The sequence below is a fragment of the Centruroides sculpturatus genome, unplaced genomic scaffold (assembly GCF_000671375.1).
Source record: "Centruroides sculpturatus isolate CEXI.00-Female unplaced genomic scaffold, Cexi_2.0 scaffold255, whole genome shotgun sequence".
NCBI lineage: Eukaryota > Metazoa > Arthropoda > Arachnida > Scorpiones > Buthidae > Centruroides > Centruroides sculpturatus.
In genome coordinates this window covers 615,810-642,097 of record NW_019384705.1, presented here as the reverse complement: position 1 = coordinate 642,097, position 26,288 = coordinate 615,810, and the positions used below count along the sequence as shown (strand labels likewise).

The following is a 26,288-nucleotide window of genomic DNA, read 5'->3' as shown; positions in this document are numbered from 1 at the left end:
TACATACCCTACAACACAAGATGATGTTGGCAAACTGGAGAGAAATGAGTCCTATGAATTGGTGACACTGGGGGGTATTAAGTGCCAGCCATAATGTCATACTTGACCATCTATATATCAGTGATTCCCAAACTTTTTTGATCCACCATCCCCTTTATTTCATAAAGTTATACCCAACTTCCCCTAACCCATTTTCCCTTGTGTGAGAAAGGCTTGGAAATATTCTTAGGAAAACTTTTATATGAACCTCACTTTGTGTCCTTACAGTACATTGTTCTGAACATCTGTAAACCATTAAACCCAATGTTTCTTCTTATCTGTTTAACAGAGGAAAGGGAAAGGCTGTCAGTGACCCAATCTTTGCCTATGGTCTCTGTTTAGTACCCTGCCTCCAGTATTCCCATTCTTTTCACCTCCTAGATTTATTCACTGCCAAAGGGGCAGTAGCACCCACTTTGGGAACCACTGGTCTACATCTTTGTATTGCCACTGAGGTTATGATAGGTTAGGTTAAATTAGATTAGGGTTTGTTAGCTTTAGTCCTCTGATTAGGTTCGTCCTAGGTTATGGTAGGTTAGTTTAGTTAGTAAGTTAACATTTGAAAAAGAAAATAAAAAATTTTGGGGTCTTGCTCGTTTGTCTCTATCAGTCCATTCATCTTGTCTAGTTTTGTCACTGTGTTTGTTTGCTTTTCGTGCTGTCTAGCTGTTAAGTAGTATTAAGTATCATAGATATGTCTTCCTACCAACAGCCGCTTAGCACTAACTTCTACACTTAGCTATTTGTGGCGGCACTCAATTATTGGTGTTTGCTACACTGAGGTTTTCTTTTAGACCCTTTGGGGATTACAGCATTGCAGCATAAAAACTGCATGCCAGCATCAAACAGAGGGTACTGTAGCCACATGTATGCCATTCAGAGGGATCCTACCTTTCTCTACTGTCTATCTCCTCTCCCCTTTCCCTTACCCTCTTTTCTGCTGGCTTAACACTTCATGTACAGCTGATGTCTTGTTTGTTTGTTTGTATGTATGTACATATGTATTGACACTGAAGGTGGTCTTTTTCTTTTAGCATATTATCTAACAAAATACAACTCATTTGCTAACAAATTTTTCTTTCTATGCTTAATGTGAAAGATTTTAAAACATTACAGGGACCATTTCTTTGTGAAAATTTTCAGTTTAAAAATGCAACAAGTTAACTTGCATTTCTTATACTGACATCTTTCCAAATCATTTTGAAAATTTTGTACCACATAGTGGAGACAAGATAAAATTTTTATTAAATGATCAATCGCTTTTTGTTTTTTTAACAATGATTCACTTAATTTGTCATCTTTTTTTTTGAAGCCAACTTTTATAAAGTTATCAGATACTTTTTGACATTAATTTGTGTTATCCAATTGCTCAAATTTTGGTGTTTATGTTTAACTTTAGATTTTCTGTTAACAAAGAATCTGACTCTCCAGATTTCTGCACAGTTGCTACTTGTATATTCTTAAAGATTTCTCTGATGGTATGATAAAATTTAAATATTAATCTTTGTGATATGGTTATTTTTATAGGGAAAATCAACATAACTAGTTCATAAGTTATAATTGAAATTTATAAATTATTACTCAGCATGGATTTGACTAGAATACATTTTTAAATATATAAAGGATATAATTTTTCAAATTGATTAGTGGTGGTGACTAATTTGTTGAAGAAAACTTTTAGGCAAAACTGAATCTACATTTTTAGATATTTTCTTCCTGTGATCATACTATCTATTAATACATCATAAAATTTCAATAAATGAATCATAAGATGACTTTTTTTTTTCTGAGGAGGATATTCCAAAGTCAAAACAACTTGTGTTTGTCAACTTTTAGCACATCTGTATCAAAACAAGTTCAAATATGCAACAATTTAAACTTTACTGTCAGAGATTGATTTATATGTTCTATGTGATTTACTAATGTACCCAGTCAACTAGAATCTCTTTACTACGTTAAAAAAAAGTGACAAGTTTTCACGAAGAAAAATCAACTAAAATTTATTAGTTTATATTACAATTGTACATAATAAATCCCTAAGACTTGAAATTGATATAATTAATTTTACCACAATAAGCACAAACTGGAAAAACTTTCCCTATCAAAAGGAAAGTTTATAAAATTTATTACAAAATGACTTGAGTTTCACAATGCAAATTAATTGAAGCCTTTATTTAAAATGAAACTGACACAAAAGTATATACTGGTTTTCTCATTTTCAGAAGTAAATGTCTCCAATTTTAGCAAGAATCTTGACCGATGCTAAACAATTTTCATTCGTAGGTAAGAGATAGTATTGCTTCCATACGTGCAATATAACATCATTTGAATGTCTCTCTCAAGAAATGGTGTATTCATTTTCTGATGATTTGCACAATGATTGTACTAAGTACAGTAAAATATGAATGCATTTCTTATTGAAATTTACATATTCAATAAAAAATGAAATATATTGGAAGGTATAACTAGCATGTGTACTTCATCAACAGAACCTCTCACTGTCTTATGTTTCTGCACAAGATTCTTCAAAAAAGAGGAGAGTTGTGATAATCATATGATGTCCGAACTGGAACGGAAACTAAACATACGCATTGATGAAGACCAGTTCCGTTAAATATTTCCAAAATTTAAAATCAAAATTGTAAAGATTGATTAGCCAATATATAAATCAACATTATTCTAAAAAACAAAAAAATTATTTGTTATCAAGTAACAAAAAATAATGTTGTGAAGCATCAATTATGTCATGTAAACAATGTGTATTTATAGTGTATGGCACTAATTAAATTGTAAGCCAATAATTACGACCGTGATCGAAATGTATTTCAAATTATTACTTTGATAGTTTTATCATAGGAACGACCATATGTTGTTTATTTAATAAAATTCAAACACTTGCAAAATAATAATAATAATTATAATATAAGTTCAAGTAAAATGAAAATATATCAAATCAAATCTCTTAATCTGACTTTAGTCACAACATTATAACAGATTATAATTAAAAAAAGTAATGCAATTACTTGAAAAATTGAATTAATGCACTATAATTTACACATTATACAATTGGAAGTGTGATATTACAAAGTTGTGACTTATCAAAATGTGAATTTCAAATGCTACAATATAAGTAGTGCCTTCAAAACTAGTTTTAAAAATTTACATAATTAAAGAATAACAAACATTAAATAAGATTTATAATTATGAGCAATTATTAAAAAGAATAAAATTTACAGTAAGCACCAAATTCATCTATTGAAATGCCTATATATATATATAATACATGTGTTTTAATTAACATGTTTGCAGTGAACATGTTTGCATTGTTTTGTCATAAAAATGTAAAACTTTTTGTTCGCTGCAATAAGGGAAGAATTTAATCATGGCAAAACATTCTCTGGACAACCAATACATATAATGAACACCAAAGGCTTACACTGAGTAACATACATGAGATTATAGTATCAATCTAATTATCATAATTAAATGTTCTGTAAATACTGATAAACTAATTGCTAAAATGGCATATTATCATGCATTTGACAGAACAACATATAGCACCTGATAAGATTACAAGATAATTAAAAAAAAATTTGCCAAAACAATGTAGAGAGAGCTCATGATTTTGTGTTTTCAGCTGTTTGTTTGGGACAAATACCAAACTGTCAATTTTAACAATCCAGAGATTCTATTCACAAAGAATATTGAATTTCTTTGGATAACATATTAACATTTGCCAAAATTTATTAAAATGATAAAGGAAAAGAAAGCACCCAAAACAATGTTCACTGTTGGCAGTACAAAACAAATAGTTAAGCTGTTTGAACATCTGCCAAATTATTTGAGTGTAAATCTCTGAAATATATACAGTTCAATCCTTGATGTTATTTATGTATGGTATGGAACAACATAGGTTGCAGGAAAATAACCTCTCTTTGATCCAATTTCACCTTCCCACCAATTTTGGTCCGATCTATCAAGTACGGTAATAATGTCACCACGACGGAATTCCAGTTCTCCCGGTTCTTGTGGCTGGAAGTCGTACATAGCTTGCACCAAAAACTGAAATAAAATGATATAAACAAACTTATTCTTTGCTATTTTAAATTCATTGCACAATACAAATTAAGATTTTTATAATTTAGTGTATTACCTAAAAACATCTAAATGACTCAAAATTGTTCTACATTGTAATTTACTTGTTAGATTAAATAATCAAAAATGTATTATGCTTTGATGATTGCATCTACACATTTTTTTCATGATTACAAACTGTTTAGTATATTAAAGCTGCATAACAAAGTTTGACAAAAATTTTTCAAGAACTTCAGTGAGAACATATTTGATAATTTTATCTATAATTTGTGTGTATAAGAACATTTTTACATAAAATTTAAATAATATTTCTGTAAATGATAAGTGAAATATTTAATAATATGATAAAGAATTACTTTTGCCTTCTGAATAATTAAATTTTTTTAGTTATTAAGTATTGATGTGAACTTGGAAGACAAATTTAACCAATTCTGAAATTTATACAGTGGTACGATATTCTAATAAAACTGATGTCTGCATATTATATTATTTATCAGTATAATTTGGGAATGCAGAATATTTTCAGGACCTAAAATCTCCCCAAATATTGCAAGCCAACTGATGATTATTTTGTGTGCAAGTTTTTTAACTACTATATAGTTTGGAAAATTCAAATTAAATTGGAGATAATTTTAAATAGGCCCATTGTATAATTTGCAAATCCAACATGCTATTCTATTTTTGTGGTTATTGTCACAAATTTTTTACACTGCAAATTTCTCTGGGACTGCTTAATTTCCTCCAAACCTCATTTACACAGATGTATTCTGCATCCATGGTGTTCTCCCAAGAATTGTTTTGCCTGGTGATCAATACAAACTGCCTATGGAGAGCTCATCATATAAATAACCTTGTTCTGCCTTGAACAGCTTTGTTGTCCTGGTTTCAAATTGAGGTTCTGTTGTTTTGAAATTGTTATTGAAGAATTGAATAGTTGGCTGATTACTCTTTGGCTGTGAATAGTATATTGAAGAGTCAACATTAGAAAAAATTTGAATTATCTTCTCTTGCAGGCTGAAGTCAATGACTATTTTCTGTTGAAAAACATGAATTCCATTCTACCTGACCAATGAAACTGCATCAATCCATACCATCTGAGAAATAAATTCTTAGCAAGTATAAAAACATGTACCCTCAGGTAGAGAGGTACATGTTCCAGGGTTGCTGGTGTGTGAATCTTTGATCCATTTGCCTTGAATTCTGATTGTTCATTTGTTTTTCTTTTTGTTAAACAAATAGAAATAAAATTAACTTTTTTCCTTCTTCAATAAGTGTGCCAAGAATATATCTCACTCAGCTGCCACCATATTAATGCTGGTCTCTTCCACAAATGAAACTACAGTAGAGCGTCGTTTATCCGAAGGTCGGTTATTCGAAGGAATTCTAGTCGACAAATTTAAATTTTCGCCAGTGCTGTGGCGCTGTAATCTGTGGCTACTCAAATATTTTATGTTTTTGATACTAAATTAACTTCTGAAGTATAATTTTTTATTGTTTTTATATTTTTCAATATATTTATTTTGTTTGTACAAAATAAAAAAATAATTTTTAACGATACAATAGTCTTCGTTAGGCTTAACATCGACGAAAATTCAACGCGAAGCGACACGCAACGGAGAAAAATTTCAACACGGGATAAATTAATATATTTTTTCGTACATAATTGGTTATCCGAACAACCCCAGTCCCCAATTGATTTGGATAAACGACGCTCTACTGTATATTATATTCAAGACCAAATTCTACTAGCTGGCATCAGTTTCTCCAGTGGTATAACACACAGCATATTACTGTAGTGATAAAACACACTAACATCTGTTCTTTTAGATATGTAGTGTGTGAGCAATCAAACTTAGGTTCTTTTGCTTGGTGATTATAATGAATAAAGAACTTTTTTCAGCCTTCTTCAGAGCCTGTGACTGTTATGATGATTATTCAATGTTCTTTATCAGAAAAATTTCAAGTGAACTAAAAATTGAACTTAAAAAGAAAACATCACCAAAAATTAATCCTTTTTTGAAACAAATAGGCATAATGCAATAGATTTGAAATTTGAAAGAAAAGAAAAGAAAAAAAAACACATCTTCAATTGTTAATTGAGTCAAAAATAGAAAACAAATAAATGTTTAGTTTATCATCAGCACCAAGCTCTGAAGCAACCTGAGATGAAACATCGAGGCAAGATGAATGAATAAAGAATAAGCAAAAAGTCAATTTCAATTAATACCCTCACATTTTGTAATTATTACTATTTTGTTTATACAACTGATTTTATAAAATATATACTTTGTCTTTTTTAATAATAAAAATTGGGATCAAACTTCACTTATTTGGAATACGAGTGTCAAGTCCTACCTTTATTGCTTAAATGAGTAATATATGTATACTTCTAAGAGTTTATCAGCCAGTGGACAGAAAAATCATCTGGGCAGGGTGTCTGAAAAAAGGGCCTGGGAAGAACATTGAATATCATTTCTACATAAACCAGTAAATGTATCATATTCAAACTTTGTTGTTTATATGCATATTTGGGTAATCTCTTTGCTTGAATTGTCAACTATTTAATGCTCCTATCTTAAACATTTCCAGCAAATTTCAAAAACAATGTTTGTACTCATTGAAGATTATTAAGATCTTATAATTTTTGACAAAAAAAGTACTAATATTTAATACATTAGAAAATGTATCAAATATATTCCTGAACTGAATATTTAAAATTTTAGTTTATCACTACAAACATACCTCTTCAGGTTGCATATCTTTCAACTTTATATCCTGGGAACGACTAACTGAAGCAGAACGATGATATTCAACAAGCTCATTCAAAGAATTAAATTTCACTACCCAAAGGAAAAACTTTCCTTGGGTATCTCTGAGCACCTTGAAATGCTGGACACCATCACCACATCTACAAAAAAAAATCAAGTATATCACAAAAATAAGAAGTTAATTAAAATTCAGATGGAAATTAATATCAGTACCTTGAAATATTTTATTATATTTTTATGAAAGGTTTGACTGTTAAAGGTTATTGAAACTTTTTAAAATTTATTTTTCAATATACATTTGTTTTTATTGAGTTTGCAATTCAAAATATTTTAACTTACTTCACAGATAGAGAAAAATCTCCAGGTGAACTTTCACTGATACGTATCAGAAAAGCACCTTCGTGTTTATTTGCAAGAAGTTTTTCACCATCAGCTCTTGTAATCCTGCCATAATACCAACTGAAAATAATAAACATAAAACGTATTTAATCTTTTGCAGTAAATAAATTCGGTAAAAACTTATTCAGTTATTATTAATTCAAACAGCAAGATTTTCTGAATTATATCAAATCACAAAAGTTCAATTTAACAAACCCTGTTTTTAAAGAATAAAAAATTTGTACTAAAGGAAACATTTAGAACTTTTTTATATTCATGAATATAACATGTTAAAAGGCTGAGTCAACAAATCAGCATTAAGTAACAAAAACACTCCAGATACATTAAACATGTCAAAAAAAATTATACAATTAAAATTTAAATTTATGACATAAAACAGAATTTGGTTTCTGTTTTTAACAGATGTTAGTAGCAGTATAAATTACTCAATGTACAGTACATTACAATATTTCTATATATTTATTGTATTAATAATGAGCTTACAATGTACATGTTTTAAAATACATTTGTTTAATGGATTTTGGCAATAATGAATATCTGCTCTCCCAATTAGTTCATTAAATTAAACTAAGTGGGGAACAACTGTACTGTTGACTAGAAAATTTAGTCTAAATTTTTCAATCAGTAACAATATTAAATTTATTTATAAATTTGGTGTGGCAGAGCACCATTTTGCTGGAAGATGTTATGCAACTCCTTCTCTTGCAGCAGTTGCAGACTATAGAACTACTTCATGATATCCAGATAATTTTCTGTATGTACTGGTATAGTGAGTGTCCTATATGAAAAATAACAGCCAATACACTTTGTTACAACTACACTATACATTGAATTTCAGATTTACTTGTTCAAGTTTGTGTGTGTTGATTTTCAGTACTCAAAATGATAGTGTTATGTATATTTACTCTGCCACTAACATGAAATGTTGCTTTTTCAGAGAAAACCCCACTATTTTAAGCATTGACTGTCTGCTTCCTTTGTGCATCATGCTGAAAAATGTGTGATGCACCTCATAATCATGCTTGTAGTATGGAAACATTTTCAAGTACCAATGACATTCCATACAGCATGTATCAGAGAATTGTGCACATTCTACTGACAAATGGCACAGTTTCTTCTTTGTACTCTGAATCATGACCTACTGAATGTTCTCTCTATTCCCTGGGCATTCTTCCTCCAGTGTGAGGCAAAAGTCAGACTCACTTTCAGGAACTCTTTCTGGACATGAGTAACATGTTCCCATTTTGCATACCATACTACACACTAGGCTTTCTGCTGTGGTGTGACTACTATTTTATGTTCCCACTTATGTGTGCCAGCCATATGGCAGAGTATCAAAATGAACATACACCATCCCAAAACTGAAACCTTTCAACACAAGTCACATTTAGTAACCTCTAATTGCATTATTTTATTTGTTATTTAATTTTACACATTGTTGTAAAATTAAATAACATACCAAATGGATCACCCTGTATATTTCTGTGTGTTCATATGATCCATGAAGTTATTAAAAGAACATTTCAAACATTTTGACACAGGAGATCAGAGAATATCAGTTATGACATGAGCATTTTGACTATTACAACACTCAAGACTACTAGGTTTAATGGTTTTCTGTCTAGTTGGACTACTTTTTACTAATACTGATGGAACTCTTCATAGATGTTAATCTGAAAATTAGTATCTATAGTGTTTTTTGTATATATTTTAATGATTTTAGTCAACAAACATCAAATAGTTATTATTACTGATTTAAATTTAAATAGAATTTCTTAACAAATTTTTCTTCTTTAAGAATTCTGTAATTTTAATACAGATATAAAAATATTTTCTTTTATTAAATTTATTGATTGCATATGAAAACCTGTATAAAAGTTATACAGGGTGATCATAATTAAATCAGTAGGTGTTCAGAGTGCTTAGCAGAAAGAATTATTGAGCACATCTCAACTAAATTTGATACACAAACTGTCCTGAACAAGCAGTTTTAATTTGAGAAAAAAAAAATTTACTTCAAAATTCAGTTGCTATGGCAAAATTTGGCCCTGCTCTCCCCTTAATGTGCCTATTACATTAGTTTTCTAATGAATTTCAATAGTTTAGAAACAAACTGCAATAATTTTATTTCAATTACAGATGTGGAATGTGAAATTAATGACTGCATCAAAGATGTGGTTTTATATTCCTTCCATCCCCATGCTTTAAAAATTGCATATGAGGCACAATACACTCAACAGCAGAACACAATTGACTATATGGAGTTATCACACAGGCTGAGAAATTCTCTATCTCTTAAGACAGGTTGGAAATGGTGCCTTTATAAACAATACTATTCAAAGTAGCCTTCATAATCAAAAGTCACAAGAATGCAAATCCAATGACTGTGACAGCTAAAACATTGGAAATGATCGGCTAATCACTCTCTCATGCAAAATTTATCATTGTTGTACTAAAGTTTGTAAACATCTAAGCTGATGACTGTGAATGTTTACTTATTAAGTGAGTAAAGTGATAAAGTGACTGTTAACTTACTGAAGAATTATAAAAGGAGTGTTCTCTACATCTGAAATTTGTTAGAAAACATATTTAATATGTATATTAAGAAGACATAAGTGCCAAATTTTGCTGTAAGATTTCAAAGTAAAAGTTTTTCTCAAAAACAAAACAAAACCACATACTTATGACAATATATATACCAAATTTGGTGATTTGCCCAATAGTTAATTTTACACAGAGCTCTAAACATATACTCTATCATCACCATCATACCAATCTTGTCATCAAATTTAAAGATATAAATAAATTTATTTATAATTAAGAATGTAATTTTGTTGTTTATGTCGTTCNTCCAGAAGCTAGCATTCGCCTGTTAAAACACCACATTTATAGGAATATATACAAAAATATATGTAAAATTATATAAATAGAATGCAAATATAAACTCACCTCTGGACGAGACATCTTTCAATTAATACTTTCTCTCTGTCTGTTCGCGTCTCCATCCAGAAGCTAGCATTCGCCTGTTAAAACACCACATTTATATAAATATATACAAAAATATTGTTACAACCATAGGAAAATACCAAATACTTAAAAAGATTTATTAACTAGCCATGTTTTTCCTAGTGACATTTGTTTGAAAATTATCCAAAAATAGCTGGAATTAAAGTCAAAGTTTCAGTATTTTTCTTTATGTCATTTTGTTGAGTAGCTGAGTAATATTTAGCTCTAGTGTTATTGACTGTCTCAACCTTAAAATAAATTTTGGTTTAGTTTAATAAAATTTGTACAATATGATGATGAGAGAAGAATATGAACAAAATTTTTTCTGTTTTATTGAATAAATACATTAACAGAATGATCAATATTGAATAGGAAAGAAAATAACAGATTGGAGAATAGTTGTAACAGTTGACTTGATCAAAGAGAAATCAATCAACATTTTGACAAGACAAGGAATTTACTTGCTGACTTGAGCAAGAAACAATAGAAGGAAGAACAAAACAATTTTGATTACAGATAGAAAATTTCCTAGTTAGAAAAAACTGGGCTAATTATTATGATTAATGAAATCTTGGCATCAAATAAAGGTAGTTAAGTCTCTCTCTTATAAAGGAAACTCTTTTTTACATTATTATTAAAATAAAAACTACTATCAGTTTTAGTACTGACAGTAAGTATAATTCTATCTGTCTGTAATTTTTAAAATCTGAAATAAAATACTAATTTTTCAATTATATATTTTGAAATCTACAAACATGAATTATAAAGATTAATTTTTTTGCAATCATTCTCAGTTTAAATAAAGTAAATAAAGTTTTCTTTACTGTAGAAAAAAGTAATACATTATATTTTGAAGGAAGTTGTAAATAAAAAAATTTCTTTGATGCATATTAGATAAATTACAAAGTGATGTAATGGTGTACCATTTTTAAATACTGTATATAATGAGAAAAAAAAAATAGACAAAATTTAATTGTAGATAAATGACTTGAACATTCCATTATTAAGATTATAACCATTATTGAATATGATAGCCAACTTCATTTTTCATATAACAAATATTAAAATAATAATTTTTCAAAATAATTTCTTAATTAAAATCTGATAAATTTGAATTCAGCCATCATATTTTTATACATAAAAATTTTACAAATTCTGTTCCTGCTTCTTTACAAATTATTCAATATTTGAAAAACAAAAAAATTTATCATCTGGAAATTATTTTCCAGACAAATTTTCATATCACTATGATTTTGTTTAAATTAAATCTTTTAGATTTTCATTATATTAATAGATTAAAAAAACAAAGGAATATTTGGATTATACAGTATATATCAATTTTTTACCTGCTGCTACAAAGACCATTTAGTATTATAAGAAACTTACTCATGTTTCTTCATTTCTATGTAATTACTTGGGATTAAACCTTCTCTTCCATCTAATTCTGCTCTATACCAGTTCATATCATCTTCCATATTCAAAACCTAACAACGAATTTTAAATTAATATACACAGTACAAAATTATGTAAATTAATAATAAACAGAAATGAAAACATCACAATAATCAAAAAACCTTATCTATTTTTAAATAATTTGTTCAAAATGTCAGTCAGTAATAATGTTTTGATGATGAATTAACAGAAATTAAAAATTTTTTTAAATTATACTAACTTTATTATTTTTGATAACTGATATATATTAACTACATTATATGAAATTTTTATGGAAAGAAATCATATTACATGTACTAATTTAACATGTTATATGTATTATTACTTGTACTAATAGAATAATTACATTTAAATAGCTATATACAATATATGTAATAGCTACGTAAATGTAATTATTACAATTATCCTGAAAGATGGTATGGAGTCTCAGTGAAGTACAGTATAAATTTTAAGAAATATTTTAAGTTTAATGAGATATTTTGATAATTATTATGTCTATTTTGAAAATTTTTAATACATTTATGTTTTAAACAAATGTGGAAATCAAATGACAACAAAATAATATTTTTTGTTTCCTGACAAATAAAGAGGTTATCTAATACATTATTTGCTAATAAAATACTTTTTGCAATCCTCTTTTTTAAAAAATAAATTTTAAAATTCACTGTTGAAATTTTAAACTGGAATAAACTGTGTCTTTAAATAAATTAATAAGTCTTTATTTTGTTTTTTCAGATTTTTGAAAACTTTATTATTCTTCAAACCTGTTATATGTCTAAACTAATAAATTGAATTAATGCTATCCGTCATGTCCTTTAGCTAAGCATAATATAAATACAACTATATATAAATTATTATTCTGTCTTGTAATTTCTGCAGAATTTAAAAATAACAACATGACGCATCTTTATGTCTAGAGTGATATGGTATGTTTGTGATTAAAATATTAAATCAGATGTAATTAAAATTTTATAAATTACACATTTTGAAATTTCCAGTTAATTTTATAAAGGTAGTTTGATATCCTGAAAGAAAAAGGCATTCAAATTCTATCTTTATGTTCTGATGGTATTTTCATGAGCAACGGGGTTATCAATTTTATACCTTAAGATTAAATTTCAAAAAAAGGTGATGACAATTAGATATTTACATTTAATAAATATTTTTCAAAATAAAATCAACATTTGAAAATCAATATTTCAGCTTTATTTTAATTTGCAGAACTAGGATATCTAATATCATCAAGAAATTAATTTTTAAAAAATGTAACCACTAACTGGCTAGCCTTAAACCAACAGCTGATAGCCCTGGTCAAACAAGTGACTAGCCGACTAACCAATGTCACAGAACTGGTTAATAAGGAAATAGCAAATATTTTCAAAATATAATTGAATTCTGAAAATAAAATATAGAAGGAGGACAGGATGATCAAAGTAGAATATTCTAACACAAAATCTCACAATTTACAAAATAAAATTTTTTATTTTACTAAATCCTGTTATATCAATTTATGTACTCTAAGGAATATTTGTCCCTGTAATAGTTATAAAATGTAAAATTATATGCCCAATACTTATATCTATTCAAAAAGCAAAAATATAAATATCACAAAAAACCAAATTTAAATATATCATCGTCTCAATAACCTGATGTATTAATAATCAACCAACCAACAGCCAAAATTTGGCTCTTGGTTGGTTGATTATTAATACATCGGGTTATTGAGATGATATATTTATATATCTATATATATACACCATGCCGGGTAAACTTGTCAGCTGTCTGCACATCATGTTGAGTAGGCCATGGGTAATGAATATGTCCCCAGGCAGTGCCTTGTTTAACCGTTGGATGGTTATATCTAAAAGTTTAAATGTGTCTAGAAGGGAGGACTTGCTCAGAGGTCTAGTTGGCATATCTGACCAGCGCACTGCATGGTAAACAGAGGTTGTGGATTTGACTAACACTCTGGACTCATTCTTTTCTTCCAGACTACTCTAAATTTCTAAAATTAAATTATAGTTTCTACTTTAGTTAAGAGATGGTGCCTAACATCTACCTCTAGTTGTTCATATCATGTTATAAAATGTCGAACAAAAATATCAATAAAATCTTGTTAAAAATAACATTCAAAATGAAATTAACAAGAAAAAGGAATTTGTTAGAAAATTTAGTCTCACTGTGATGGAATTTTTCCTCCCATCAAAATATTATATATTCTACACTAGTCCTAAACAAATTTTTTTTTCTAATAGTTCTGTCAATATTTTTTTAATATATAAATATTATACAGTCAATTTTTGTCTTTAAAAAAATTTTATTAAGCTTATTTAAAGTAATAAAAATATTTTAAAAAACCAAAATATTTAAAAAAAAAAGCTTATTTAGAGTTTTAATTAAATAATAATTTTTAAAAATCAATGATAAATGTCTAAACAAAAATTTAAATTATTTTGAATTTATAAAATGTAAACTTAAAATTTAAATATGCCATATTTTTCTGCAAATAACCTAACAATATAAGTTTAAAAACTTGCTAGAATTAAAATAAAACCTTTGTATAACTTTCATCAAATCTGTATCCCATATCTCTGATGAGATACTATTTAGTATTTGTATACAGTTTAGAAGGCATCATCTAAGCCAGTGCTACTCAAACTGTGGTCTATGGATTAGTACTGATCCACAAACAGTTTATTACTAGGCCACAACAAGATTTTACTTACAATTTCATAATTTTGAATATTATGTTTATAAAATTTATTAAAAATGTCTTTAAAAGCCATTTAAAAATGCATTGCTTTATTAGCTTTGTTTTTCTTTATTAAACACTTAATGACGGGTGAACCGGTGATCAAAAGCATCTGTGAAATTACTCAAACACCTCACAGACAGATTTAAAAAAAAAATGATTGGAACCAAATTTTGTTCTTTATCACTAATTCAAACTAAAAATTAAAATAATAAAAAGAAAAAAAAGAATGCATTTGAATTCTGTTCTCTCCTTTTTATAACTTTACAAAAACACTGGTCTATGAGGAATTAAATGAAAAAAACTGATATGCGAATACAGTCTGAAAAGTATTGATCTATATATATATAAACATCTTACAAAATCCGATACATTACAATAAAGTTACACCAACTGCCGTATGATATCGGGCTTTATAATATAAGTATTATCAGCAATATATACAGCTCAATATTATATGGCAGTTGGTATAGCTTTATTGCTTTAATCTAACTTATTCTGTTAAAAAATAATAATAATAATAATAATAAAATTCCATTTCACTTTTGTTAGTAGTTTTTTGTGTAAATAGGGGGGAAAAAGCAGAATATTTAAGGCCAAATCATCAAACTGCATAAGTGTTGAAAATATTTCTTGATATTAATTGTTAACCCAAAAGCATATTATCAATACTCAGTTTTTCTAGTACATTTCATAATACTATTAACCATGAAATTGGTAGCCCCAACAAAATAACCTGTATCTGATCCAAACTGTTTTTTTCCTTTGCAAATAACCTGAGTTACCACATAAAAATATTTATTAATTATTTATTAAAAATCATATCACAAACAAATTTTTAAATTACAGTTCAGACAAATATATACAAAAAACAATATGGCAACGTAATGAAATTTCATAGATTTAGGATATTTAAACTCCATTTGATAAAAAAAACATTATGGAAAATATTTAGGCATTATGGATTTGATTAAAAAAAACTGGTCATATTCATTGATATTATAACACTCAGTTACTATGATCATGAATGAAATAGAAGGATTTTAGTAAGTCCCTCAAAACAGAATATGATGGCAAAGGTTGCATGAAAATCAACCTTGGCCCGGATTCACAAAGTTCTTGTAAGATACAACATAGTATATCTCCAATATCACAAGTTATGAGAAGCTAACAATATTTTATATTCACAAAACATATTGCAGCAATTATGATAAAACAGAAGGAATTAGTAATGAGAGTGTCTTATGATATCATTAGTGACTGCTTCTGTTTTAATAGAGCCAATAGGAAGACGTTCTTTTAGGATTTTCTCACTGCACATGATATTTAATCAGTGGTCTGAGGAAAGGTAGCATTATATTTTTTAGAATTAAAATGGATAGTAATTAGCTACTTTTAGATTAATTATTTATATGTATAATAGAAGATATCTAAAAATGTAACCGATCTAGGTGTAGAACTAAATCTACCCAAAATTGATATTGGTAGTTGTATTAATAAAAGTATTGAAGAAATTTGAAATAAATTGACAAACTAATAGTTTTTTGGCTGAAAAACGATAACATTAAATTATAATGAATAAGATTTTTTTGGAGGACATTCTATAAGAGTTTTAACTCCAACGTGAAGAATTCTATCAATTTTTTTGTCATTTGATAACATCTTAGAAGTTTCAAATCAGAAAAGTTTAGAAGAAATATTAAGAAGAAAAAAACCGATTAAATTGATTATCTACTGAATAGAACCAAATATTTGATAATCAGTACCTAGACTTATGAGAGATCTTAGATATCATAGTAGTTATGAGACATTTTGCACCTGGCAACTTACAATGAATTTCCTCGTAAGTTATGATACAAGTGTTTGTGAATCCAAGACCTTATTTTTTAGAATATTTATATTTAATGAGACGTTATATGATTTTAACTTAAGAATATCAGTTAGTGAGTTAATAATTAACATCTTTGTGGTTTAAAAATTCATTTATTTGATGAAAATAAAGAGCTACAAGTATTAATCAATAAATTAAAGAACTTTTTAAAAAATAAGGATTTAGTTCATAGGGGAAAAAGTATATATTTATTAATGAAAACCAAATTGAAAAAAGTTTTTTAAAAGTTGCTTTTTTAGATAGCAAGCTATAAAAACAACTCAAAATACAATGGAAGATGAAGAATGTCTAAGGTAACTGACAGACTTCAAACCTTAACTATGTACAAAAATAAATATAGTTATATAATTAAGAAATTTATCAAGTTTAAAGATTCAAAAATATCTATGAAAAAACAAAATTCTTCTTTATTGTTCAGATTAAGTAACATGTTTTTTTTATTCTTTTGTATGTTTTGACAATGAATACAAAAGCAAACAAGTAATCTATCTATCTAGCATCTCCTGATCATTTTCTTAAATTAATAACAAAAATTGAGTTAGACTCATTAACTATGAAAACAAAATCAAGACTTTTGAATACAATAGTTGATAATATAATGTGAAGGATGAATTTAATGTAAGAAAATTACTGACATTCAAAACAGTATTATATAAAAAGTTACTGATATTATTATATACAAATCAAACAGAAATAAAATAAAACAAAATAACATCAATAGTGAAAAAGATTACCATCATATTCAAATTAGATAGAAAATAACATGTCCTATCTTCAACGAACACACAAGAATAGAAGAAGGAATGATGATAAATGTTCTGAGGAGATACAAAAAAATTGACAGATTCCCTATCTAAAAATTATTCATAAGATACAGAAACTGAGAAAGATGAAATCTATGCACTCTGACAATTCAAAAAGATTATGGATGAAGATGGAAAGAAAGATGAACTAGAAACTTATGCATCACCTTTTTTCATTTAGTAGATATTTGAAATTATTATTACTAAAATACTTATANTATAATAATATAAAATTTAAATTAAAAAACTTCTCATAATTTAGAAAACAAAAATTATAAATTAATGATATGCTAATTTAATAACTACTTAATAGAAACAAAATCACAAATTAAAAAATATTTTTTGATAAAAATCTGTCAAGTAATATCAGACGATTTCAACAAAATGCTTTAAATTGAGGAAATGGAAAATATAAGCAAGGAAAAGTTCAGTCTTTGCAAAAGTATCCATCTGAATCCTTTGGGCAGTCTGTTAAAACTCAAAATCTTAAGCCCATCAAGGTTCTTTTGAAAATCTTAACTGAATGCAAATATAGCCTCTGAAACATCATAATGCTACATGGCAGAAAAGAACATATCAGAGTAAAATAACAAAAACAAAAATGCAGTATCAAATCTTTTAAAATAAAATTCTGAATATTAAAAAATATGAAATGAATTCCTTAAGTTTCATGCTAGGATACTGGAAGAATGAATATGATTATTCAAAACAACAACTATTTTGAAAACAATTGATTTCATCCAAATTAGTAAATAAATTAGAGAACATTTACAGTTTACATGTTTTTAAAAATAATTTTGCATAAAACAGAAATGCATATTTGTCAATCTTTAATTTAAAGGCAGAATAAGATGTAAATAATTAATGCAATAAGCTTAAGTCTATAATATGCTATTTTCTTAAAAACAGATTATAGGTTTTAATATAATTGAATACAGAAGACTGGAAAATATTTCAATTTTAAAAAAATGAATATATTAAAATTGAAATTGTCAAACAGAAATTAATTTCTATTTGACAGTTTCTGTTTGACAATTTCAATTTGATAATTTGACAATTAATAATAATAATGATAATTTTAGTTTATTATCACAGAAAAATGTTTAATCATCAATTTTTGCTTGTAGATTTTACAAATAGACAAGTAAAAAGATCAAAGTCATTTTACAATAAAAAAGAATTATTACTAAATAAAAAATGCATTCTATCAAACTTTTGAATCATCAATTCAAAATAATATCTGTAAAATATACATAGTATTTTGACCATTTAAATTTTGCTACAATTCTTAATTATAGACAAATACTTTCAAGCTTACACATACAATTAAAAATAGAATATAAAAGTAACAGAATAAGCTACTTATAAATGTATTTTTACTTAGAAATACTTGTAATATTTAACTGTTTTCAATTTAAATTAAAAATATTATAAAATTCTAAATACAATGGTTTACAAAAGAAATGTAATTACAGTATATACATATTTAGTAATTAAACTTGATTTGAATGAAATATTGATTTAATATATCCAATTAAACTTATTAACAATCCAACAAATTTATCATTAAGGAATGGAATTTAGTCATCTATTGAATATTTAACAATATAATATTTTATATATTTAATATATTATATACTCAGAAAAAATTGTTCTGAAAATAATTAAACCTAAATATTTAGTTGATAACATTCCATTCCATTATGTAGTTTAAAACTAATTAGTTTATGAATATATTTAATTTAGCAAATTATATTCAAAAATGAACTATTCATATGTATAACATTAGCTATACTGAGTTATGACAAGAGTAACTTTCTATTATCCACAATGTATTGCAAGTAGGAACAGTAAATCACAAATAATTCTTATGCTGTATATATTTATTGTCCTTTAGTATTGTGCACTATAGTACAATATATATAAGTGATTATTAACCACACTTTAATCTCCAAAGCATAGTTAATAATCACCAATTACATACATGTACTGCATCATAACAAATGATAATGAGATAATATATACATACAATATAAGAATTATTACTCTTATTACTATTAAGAATTGAGGGGTTTGGTGAGAAAATGTCATATCTCACAAAACTACAAAAAACAACTTTTTAACAAATTGGACATTTGCATCATTCCATCTAAAAAAATTTTCACAGTTCAGTTGCATGTCCTATTTGGTTTGTATACTCACATTAATAAAACATTGCATAATTAAAGTGTTGATAAATTGAAACACAAATCATTCTTTTTCTTGAAAATTTCCTGTGAAATATACCATTTCTCCACCAAGCTCGTCAATTAAGTAATTTATTGCCCAGAGATGCAGCATTTTTATGTCTTCTGCTTCTTACTGCCATACCGTACAAGTTTAAAAGTAAACAGCAAAAAAGTCACAAGTAGTTGACCATTAGATGAAACATAAAACAGGCATGTCAGACTAAAACGAATATATGAATAGCTTTAGGTAAAGAAGAATAAAAATTAATACTTATTTGTGTTCAGTGTTTCCTTTTTTTTTTTAAATTGAGCATTGTGATATATTACTGGCTTGCATATATGCAAGGAGCTGCCATACCAACTCAACGCACAATAATTTGCTGTTAGTGATCTTTGGCTATTGTGTTTTTACAAATCTATCTACACGCTAAGTCTATATAAGCCAATAGAGGGAAACTTCTCCCCACAAATTTCTGGTTACATCCCTATATCACTATTTGCAATGCATCAGTTTTTAGAATAATTTATCGTATGTTACAAAATATCTAGACTGAATTAACTACATTTATAAATTCATTCTTATGTTGTTCTTTAAAATGATAAATATTGTCAAATGAGTAAAAACAATGCATGCTATTTTTTTCATTGTTATCTTTGTTTCTAACTTCTCTCTATTCATTTTATTGTATTCACTTTTTCACATTGGACAAACAAGAGGACAAAATTAATTATCATCATTTTGAATTATAAAGTAAACCAAAAAAAGGATCTGGAAAATCTGATACTGCCGATATATCATACTGTAACTAGCAAATTCATTGATTGTATGTGTTATACCATCTTTACTTATTACACTATTAATTAAAAATATCTTTAATGAAATTTATAGAAAGTTGCTGTAGAATAATAAAAAAAAATAGTTTTCAAATTACACTTTTTAATACATATGAATAAAATATCAGAAATTATTTCTGCTTATATTCAAAAGTTTAGTTTCAAATTTCACCAATTCAAAGGATGGATTTAATATAAAAAAATCTTTTGTTTTTTTATTTATAGTGTAGTCATATTTAATATTAAAGAATGAAACAAATTATGTTTTCATATCAGTAAAAAGCAAAGACAAAATTTCCTCATTATCTATAAAAGATATCCAAGAATATTTGTAACTCAATATAGCTGATAATGTAAAATTTCTTTTATGAAAAGAAACTGATTCTAAAGAGTAAAACTGATTCACATTAAACATGAAGTGAATTAAAAATATTAATCTGAATATTTGAAAATTTAACATATTCCTAATTTGCCATTTTGTATTGAATTTAACTTGCAAATGCATCAATGTAACCATTTTAACTCTGCAAAAACACAATTATATTTAAAATTGGATAATTTTTTAGTATGAATAAAAGACTATCAATAATGCAAGTAATAATCTAAATGTGATATAATGCAGTCATCTATGCACTAAGAGAAAACATACAAATAAATAAGATTTTAATTATTAAATCTGACTTAATATTATAAAAAGTACGATTTCATAATGAAATTTTAAAATGCTAATAATCAATTATTTTAAATGCTTGATTAGATGTAATCATGATAATAATATATTCATTTCTGATAAACTATTTACAAGTTCATAATTACAACAAAGAAACTTTCAATGTATCTAATTTCCTATATAATGATATAATGGTCATACTCATGACAGATTCTTACTTCTATTAAATTTATTGATTCCCATTATAAAAACTGTTAAGATTATTAATTTGATAAAACCTTTATATATTTAGGAAAGATTACACGATGAATACAGTTAGTTATATTGAACTTGCATAATATAATATAATATATATATATAACTAAAATTAAAATAATAATTGTAAAAATTGTATTTAGCAAGTATTATTTATAAATATGTGACTGCAGTTCAATATTAAAACAATGTCAATATTTTAGCAAATTAAACTAAAAGATTCATATGATTAAGAACATAAATTTATCTTTGTAAAAATTATATTGGAAAAAATTTTACTGGAATGATTTCAACAAAAATAAAAATTTTAACTGTAGATTGCATTTCATTAAAGCATTTAAAATAGCATTATTAAAGATGCCTGTATATTGTCATGCTCTTTTTGATGTATATGGAAGTCATAAAAAGTAAATATTCCAATTTTGGATTATATATAATTTTATTTTGCAGTTTTTGAAATATAATCTGTTAAATTTGTAAAAAAATTTTCTGTAAAGCTGTTTCATAAATTTATTTTCTTTTCTAGATAAGCTGCAAATTTACTACGTACATTCAAATATAATAACATATAAGATTAGTTGAAAAACAAAATTAATACATTTACACTCTATCAAAAATCAATTAAAATTCAAGATAAGCAAAAATTTTTTACAAAATCATACTAGATTAAAATTTTTGATAAAAATATGATACAGCATGATTACATGATTAAAAACTTCTAAAAAGTAGATATACTGTTAAATAAAAATTTATACTACATTCTTTTTTTAATACATTCAAAATAAAATCCTATTAAAAAATAATTATGCAGGCTTATTAACATAGGCAACAAAAATATAAACGTTTTTAAAATGAAAGTCAATTTCATCAAGAAAATCCGAGAATAAAATCCATCTTATATTTCTCAACGCTTTATTTACATCACACTAACCTTATAAAGCTTTGCAGAATTTTTTTAACATATCATAAACATTTTCGGTCCATTCTAGGACCTATTTCAGGTGGTGTTCTATTTAAAAGATTTAAAAGAAAAACTTTGAAAGGAAATTAGAATGCATTGAAAACGGATTGCACCAAAGAGGTTTTCTCCAATAGAACTACACCCGAAGAAGGTCCAAGGGTAGACCGAAAATGTTTGCGATACGTTAAAAAATTCTGCAAAGCTTTATAAGGTTAGTGTGATATATATTAAAAATCTGACTAAATCTGAGAAAATTCAATTAACAAAATACAGATATCAATAAAAATTAGGATAAAGGAACCTATATAAAATCACAAATATAGAGATGGGGAGCAAAAAAACTGGGTAAATCAGTGAAAAATTGGGATACATATCTCAGCAGAGCCCCGCTAGTCCGAACACATTTCGGTCGGCAGAGAGGAATTTCTTAGCTGGCAAAATATATGTTTTTTGTATTTTCCAGTTGAATTTAAATGATATTAATGGTACAAAAAGATTTAGAACTCCACAACAAAAAAAAATAGTATTTTATTGTAGTACCGTATTAATGTTATAAAAAATTAATAAATCAGTATTTGACACGTCCTATTAAAACAGCAGATCTATACCGTACTAACGCACAAAAACTCACCGACGGTGTCAGATCTATATAAACAGGACCCGTTTTACCCCTCGCTCCTGCATTATTTCGATTATTCGGCTAATCCGAACGGAGCTCGGTCCCAATTACTTCGAACTAGCGGGACTCTACCGTAAAAGGTAAACACGTATACTTCTTTACCATATAAAATTACAAATATAGAGACGTGAAGTAAAAAAAAGTGGAATACAATAATCTATATACAAGATAAAACCCTATACTTCACCATATAATATAGAGATGTGGAGTAAAAAAAAAAAAATGGATAAATTAGTTAAAAATGAGAAGAGATGATCAATTTGTAATATGGAAAAGTTATCAATTTCACCTTCAAAACTTGTCCCTTTCTAAAGCTGAGTTCATCATCGGCTGTGGCATTAAAATCGTGTTTAGCGATCGCTTCCATTCTCCAGGTGGATTCAGTAAACTGAATATTACGAAAAAGACATAAAGAGGCTCTCTCTCTCTCACTTTGCAGCAGCTGTACGATAAGACTGCGTTCTTTCAGGAACCTATTTGCTGCCCCACCTGATCCTACTCGATCCACCGATCCACTTCTAATCACCAGATATAACTTGAAAATTTATACAATTTCTTTCAAACGATCTCAGTTTCAATCGAAAATTAAATCAATTTATAATAAAATTTCTTTATCGTAATCAAAACTTCTTCGAAAAAATTACATATATATATTTTAACATCAAAATGGTGGCTTCGCTATCCGCGGATGGAAATGACACACCACTGACGTAATAACAAGACTAATGTTTAATTTGTAAAACTTTTTTTAAAAAATCTGATTAATTTTTTAATTTTTTTTATTTTTTTGTACGATTAACCAATTTATTTTATGTATTTAATTATTTATTTTTAATCGTTTCGTTTTATTTTATTTTATAATTTTTGAACTATTTCCGGTGGCGTAGTAATACTAGGGTTTTTTTTTAGTTATCTTTACGATTTGAATGTCATCTGGCAGAGACAATTTAGGAAATTCGCACGCGATGCTATTAGCTTGCAATAAATCGTCGAATTCGATATGTTTTCTTGTATTTTTTAACGAGTTAAATATATAAAATTGATTTAAAATGTTTTTTTTTATTTTTATTCGAAATAAAATGTGTAATTAAATAAATAAATATATATTTTTTTTATTATCATTTGCTTTCAAAAGGGGATGAGTAATTCTTAACAAATAGATTGGTTCTACATGGGAAAGCAGGATCTGTTTCCCAGCTCGTATCTATGACTAAACAATAATAAATGAGTAAAAAATAAGAAGAAAAATTCCCTATAAAATAAATAATTTTTTTGGCTAATTGATTTCTATTGACTTTAATAATTAGAATGAATCATTTAAAAATTGGACTATGGACACGCTCTTTGACATTTCTTTCAATAGTCAGATTTTTATCACTCCTTTTGTGAAAATAGAAAGAATAAATGAAATTATTAGGAAATAAATAGCATAATTAATTAATATTTTAGTACATTTTTATGAATAAATTATAATATATTTAACTAATAAATTTTTTTTTTTAAATTATATATTCAATTATTTTTATAATAGAGAGTATATAAGCCTATATACGTGCTTATAAATATATTTTAAAGATTGTAGAATATTATATGGTTAAATTTGTTTTTGAAATTATGATAACGATTGTAACAGTGGTAAATAAATTCTTAGAAAATTAGGTAAGGCCGTATCCGTAGTAAAATTATCAATTAATGTTATTTGGTGATTTTAAATAACATGAACTAATAAAATATATATATATTTATATATATATTTGTATGATTTTGTCAAATTTGCCCTAAATATTTTTATTTTTGTACTTTATAAGTCAATAAATATTAAGTGATGTCACATAATAATCAATTGTTATCAACAGGAAAGAGTACACATTATAAAATATTTAAATAATAAAATAAATATCTGAATAGTTTAAAAATATAAAATTATATTTAAATAAATAAACAGTATTTTTTATTTTAGAAAATTTTATTGTAATTGTTTTTACTATTTAAAATCTTATTTATTATTTTATTTCTTTAATAGTTAAAATGATTACCCAGAATGTTTTAAACCCTCTGTATAATTATTTAAAGTAATTATTAAAATATGCAATTTTGATAAGAACAATTATTCAATTTTACATTTACAATTACAAATTTAACATTTTTACAATTATTCATTTATAATGAATGAAACAGTTTTGAAATATTAATTTAAAATAAAATTTTAAAATCAAATCTTGATCTTTAGTAATGTAAAATGAAGTTTTGTATAAATTGATTTATTATATCTTTAGAGTAAATTGTAAGGGTGTTTTTTTTTTAACTCTCTTTTCCCCGTGAGCACTAAGAGGGCTTCGTTTAACAAGCCCATTACGGATTCGGCCAGGCCCACAATGGGGCGGCTGGGTAGTGAGAGACTGTGCCCTTACATACCCGGACGGACCACTCCCTAAAAAATTCCTAGGGATTTTTCAACTCGTTTGAATTCGATCCCGGATCCCCCAGAGCGGTATGCTGCCATCTTGACCGCTCGGCCATCCGGCCATTAATTGAAAGGGGGTGTTCGATCCCGGGTCTCCCAGAGCGGTAGGCTCTCCTGGAGAGCCTCTCCAGAACCTACCGCTCTGGGAGACCCGGGATCGAATCAGGACAGGTCCAAAAAGTCCCCAGAAATTATTCAGGAATGGTCCTCGGGATAAGTTAATTAAACCCATTCATCACCACTCGACTACCCCGTTGAGGATCTGGTCGAACCCGTAATGTGCTTTGCTTTAAAAAAAAAATGGACATCTCAATGTCCATAGGGCGGAGAGAGTTAAAAAAAAAAATAGTGTGAAGTTTCGTTTGAGGGCATTATTGCAGACAGGAAACATATAAAACGAGTAAAAATACAAAATTTTTTTATTCATCAAACACAGGTTCTTTAAAATGATTCCAACTTACAGACTATTGGGTTCGTATACATGCAATAATCGTCTACACCAGTGTTTTTCAACCTGTGGGTCGCGACCCCCTGGGGGGTTGCGAAGCCTTACACGGGGGGTCGCGGGTAGAAAAAAAAGACAAGTGTTTGTAGGTCTTACACTACATTAAAAAACTACAATTTCAGAGAGAATTACGGCCCACCCCAGAAAATGATAGCGGAAAAAGCGTTGAGCTGATTTGCAAAAAACATATAAATAGTAGAAAAGTAGAAGCTGAAAATTCTGATCCTAAAAAAAAAATGTCAATAACTCCCTGTGCCGAATGTTATACGTAATTAAAGGAAGTTTCATACTTTATGTGTGTTAAGTTATTGTCGATTCTTCTGAAATTTTCACTTTAATCAACAATAATTTGTCTCAACAGAAAGAAAATTAAATATATAGTTTTTAAAATCACTGATATAGTTTTAATATGGCCCTAGGGGGGCGCCAGAATTTTTTAACTTGTAAAGGGGTCGCGTATTCAAGAAGGTTGAAAAACACTGCTCTA

The 26,288-nt window shown here is 27.1% G+C and overlaps 1 protein-coding gene across 1 annotated transcript; it reads right to left on the bottom strand.

Moving 5' to 3' along the window:
• Nucleotides 1–2,547: 2,547 nt before the first annotated feature.
• LOC111627661 (protein enhancer of sevenless 2B) lies at nucleotides 2,548–23,526 on the bottom strand. The gene is made up of 5 exons (XM_023371261.1): nucleotides 23,122–23,526; nucleotides 11,694–11,791; nucleotides 7,242–7,361; nucleotides 6,877–7,042; nucleotides 2,548–4,101 (listed from the first exon to the last, which is right to left on the bottom strand). Exons 1-5 carry the CDS (start codon nucleotides 23,197–23,199, stop codon nucleotides 3,928–3,930), a joined length of 636 nt encoding a protein of 211 aa, XP_023227029.1. The 5' UTR covers nucleotides 23,200–23,526; the 3' UTR covers nucleotides 2,548–3,927.
• Nucleotides 23,527–26,288: the final 2,762 nt, after the last annotated feature.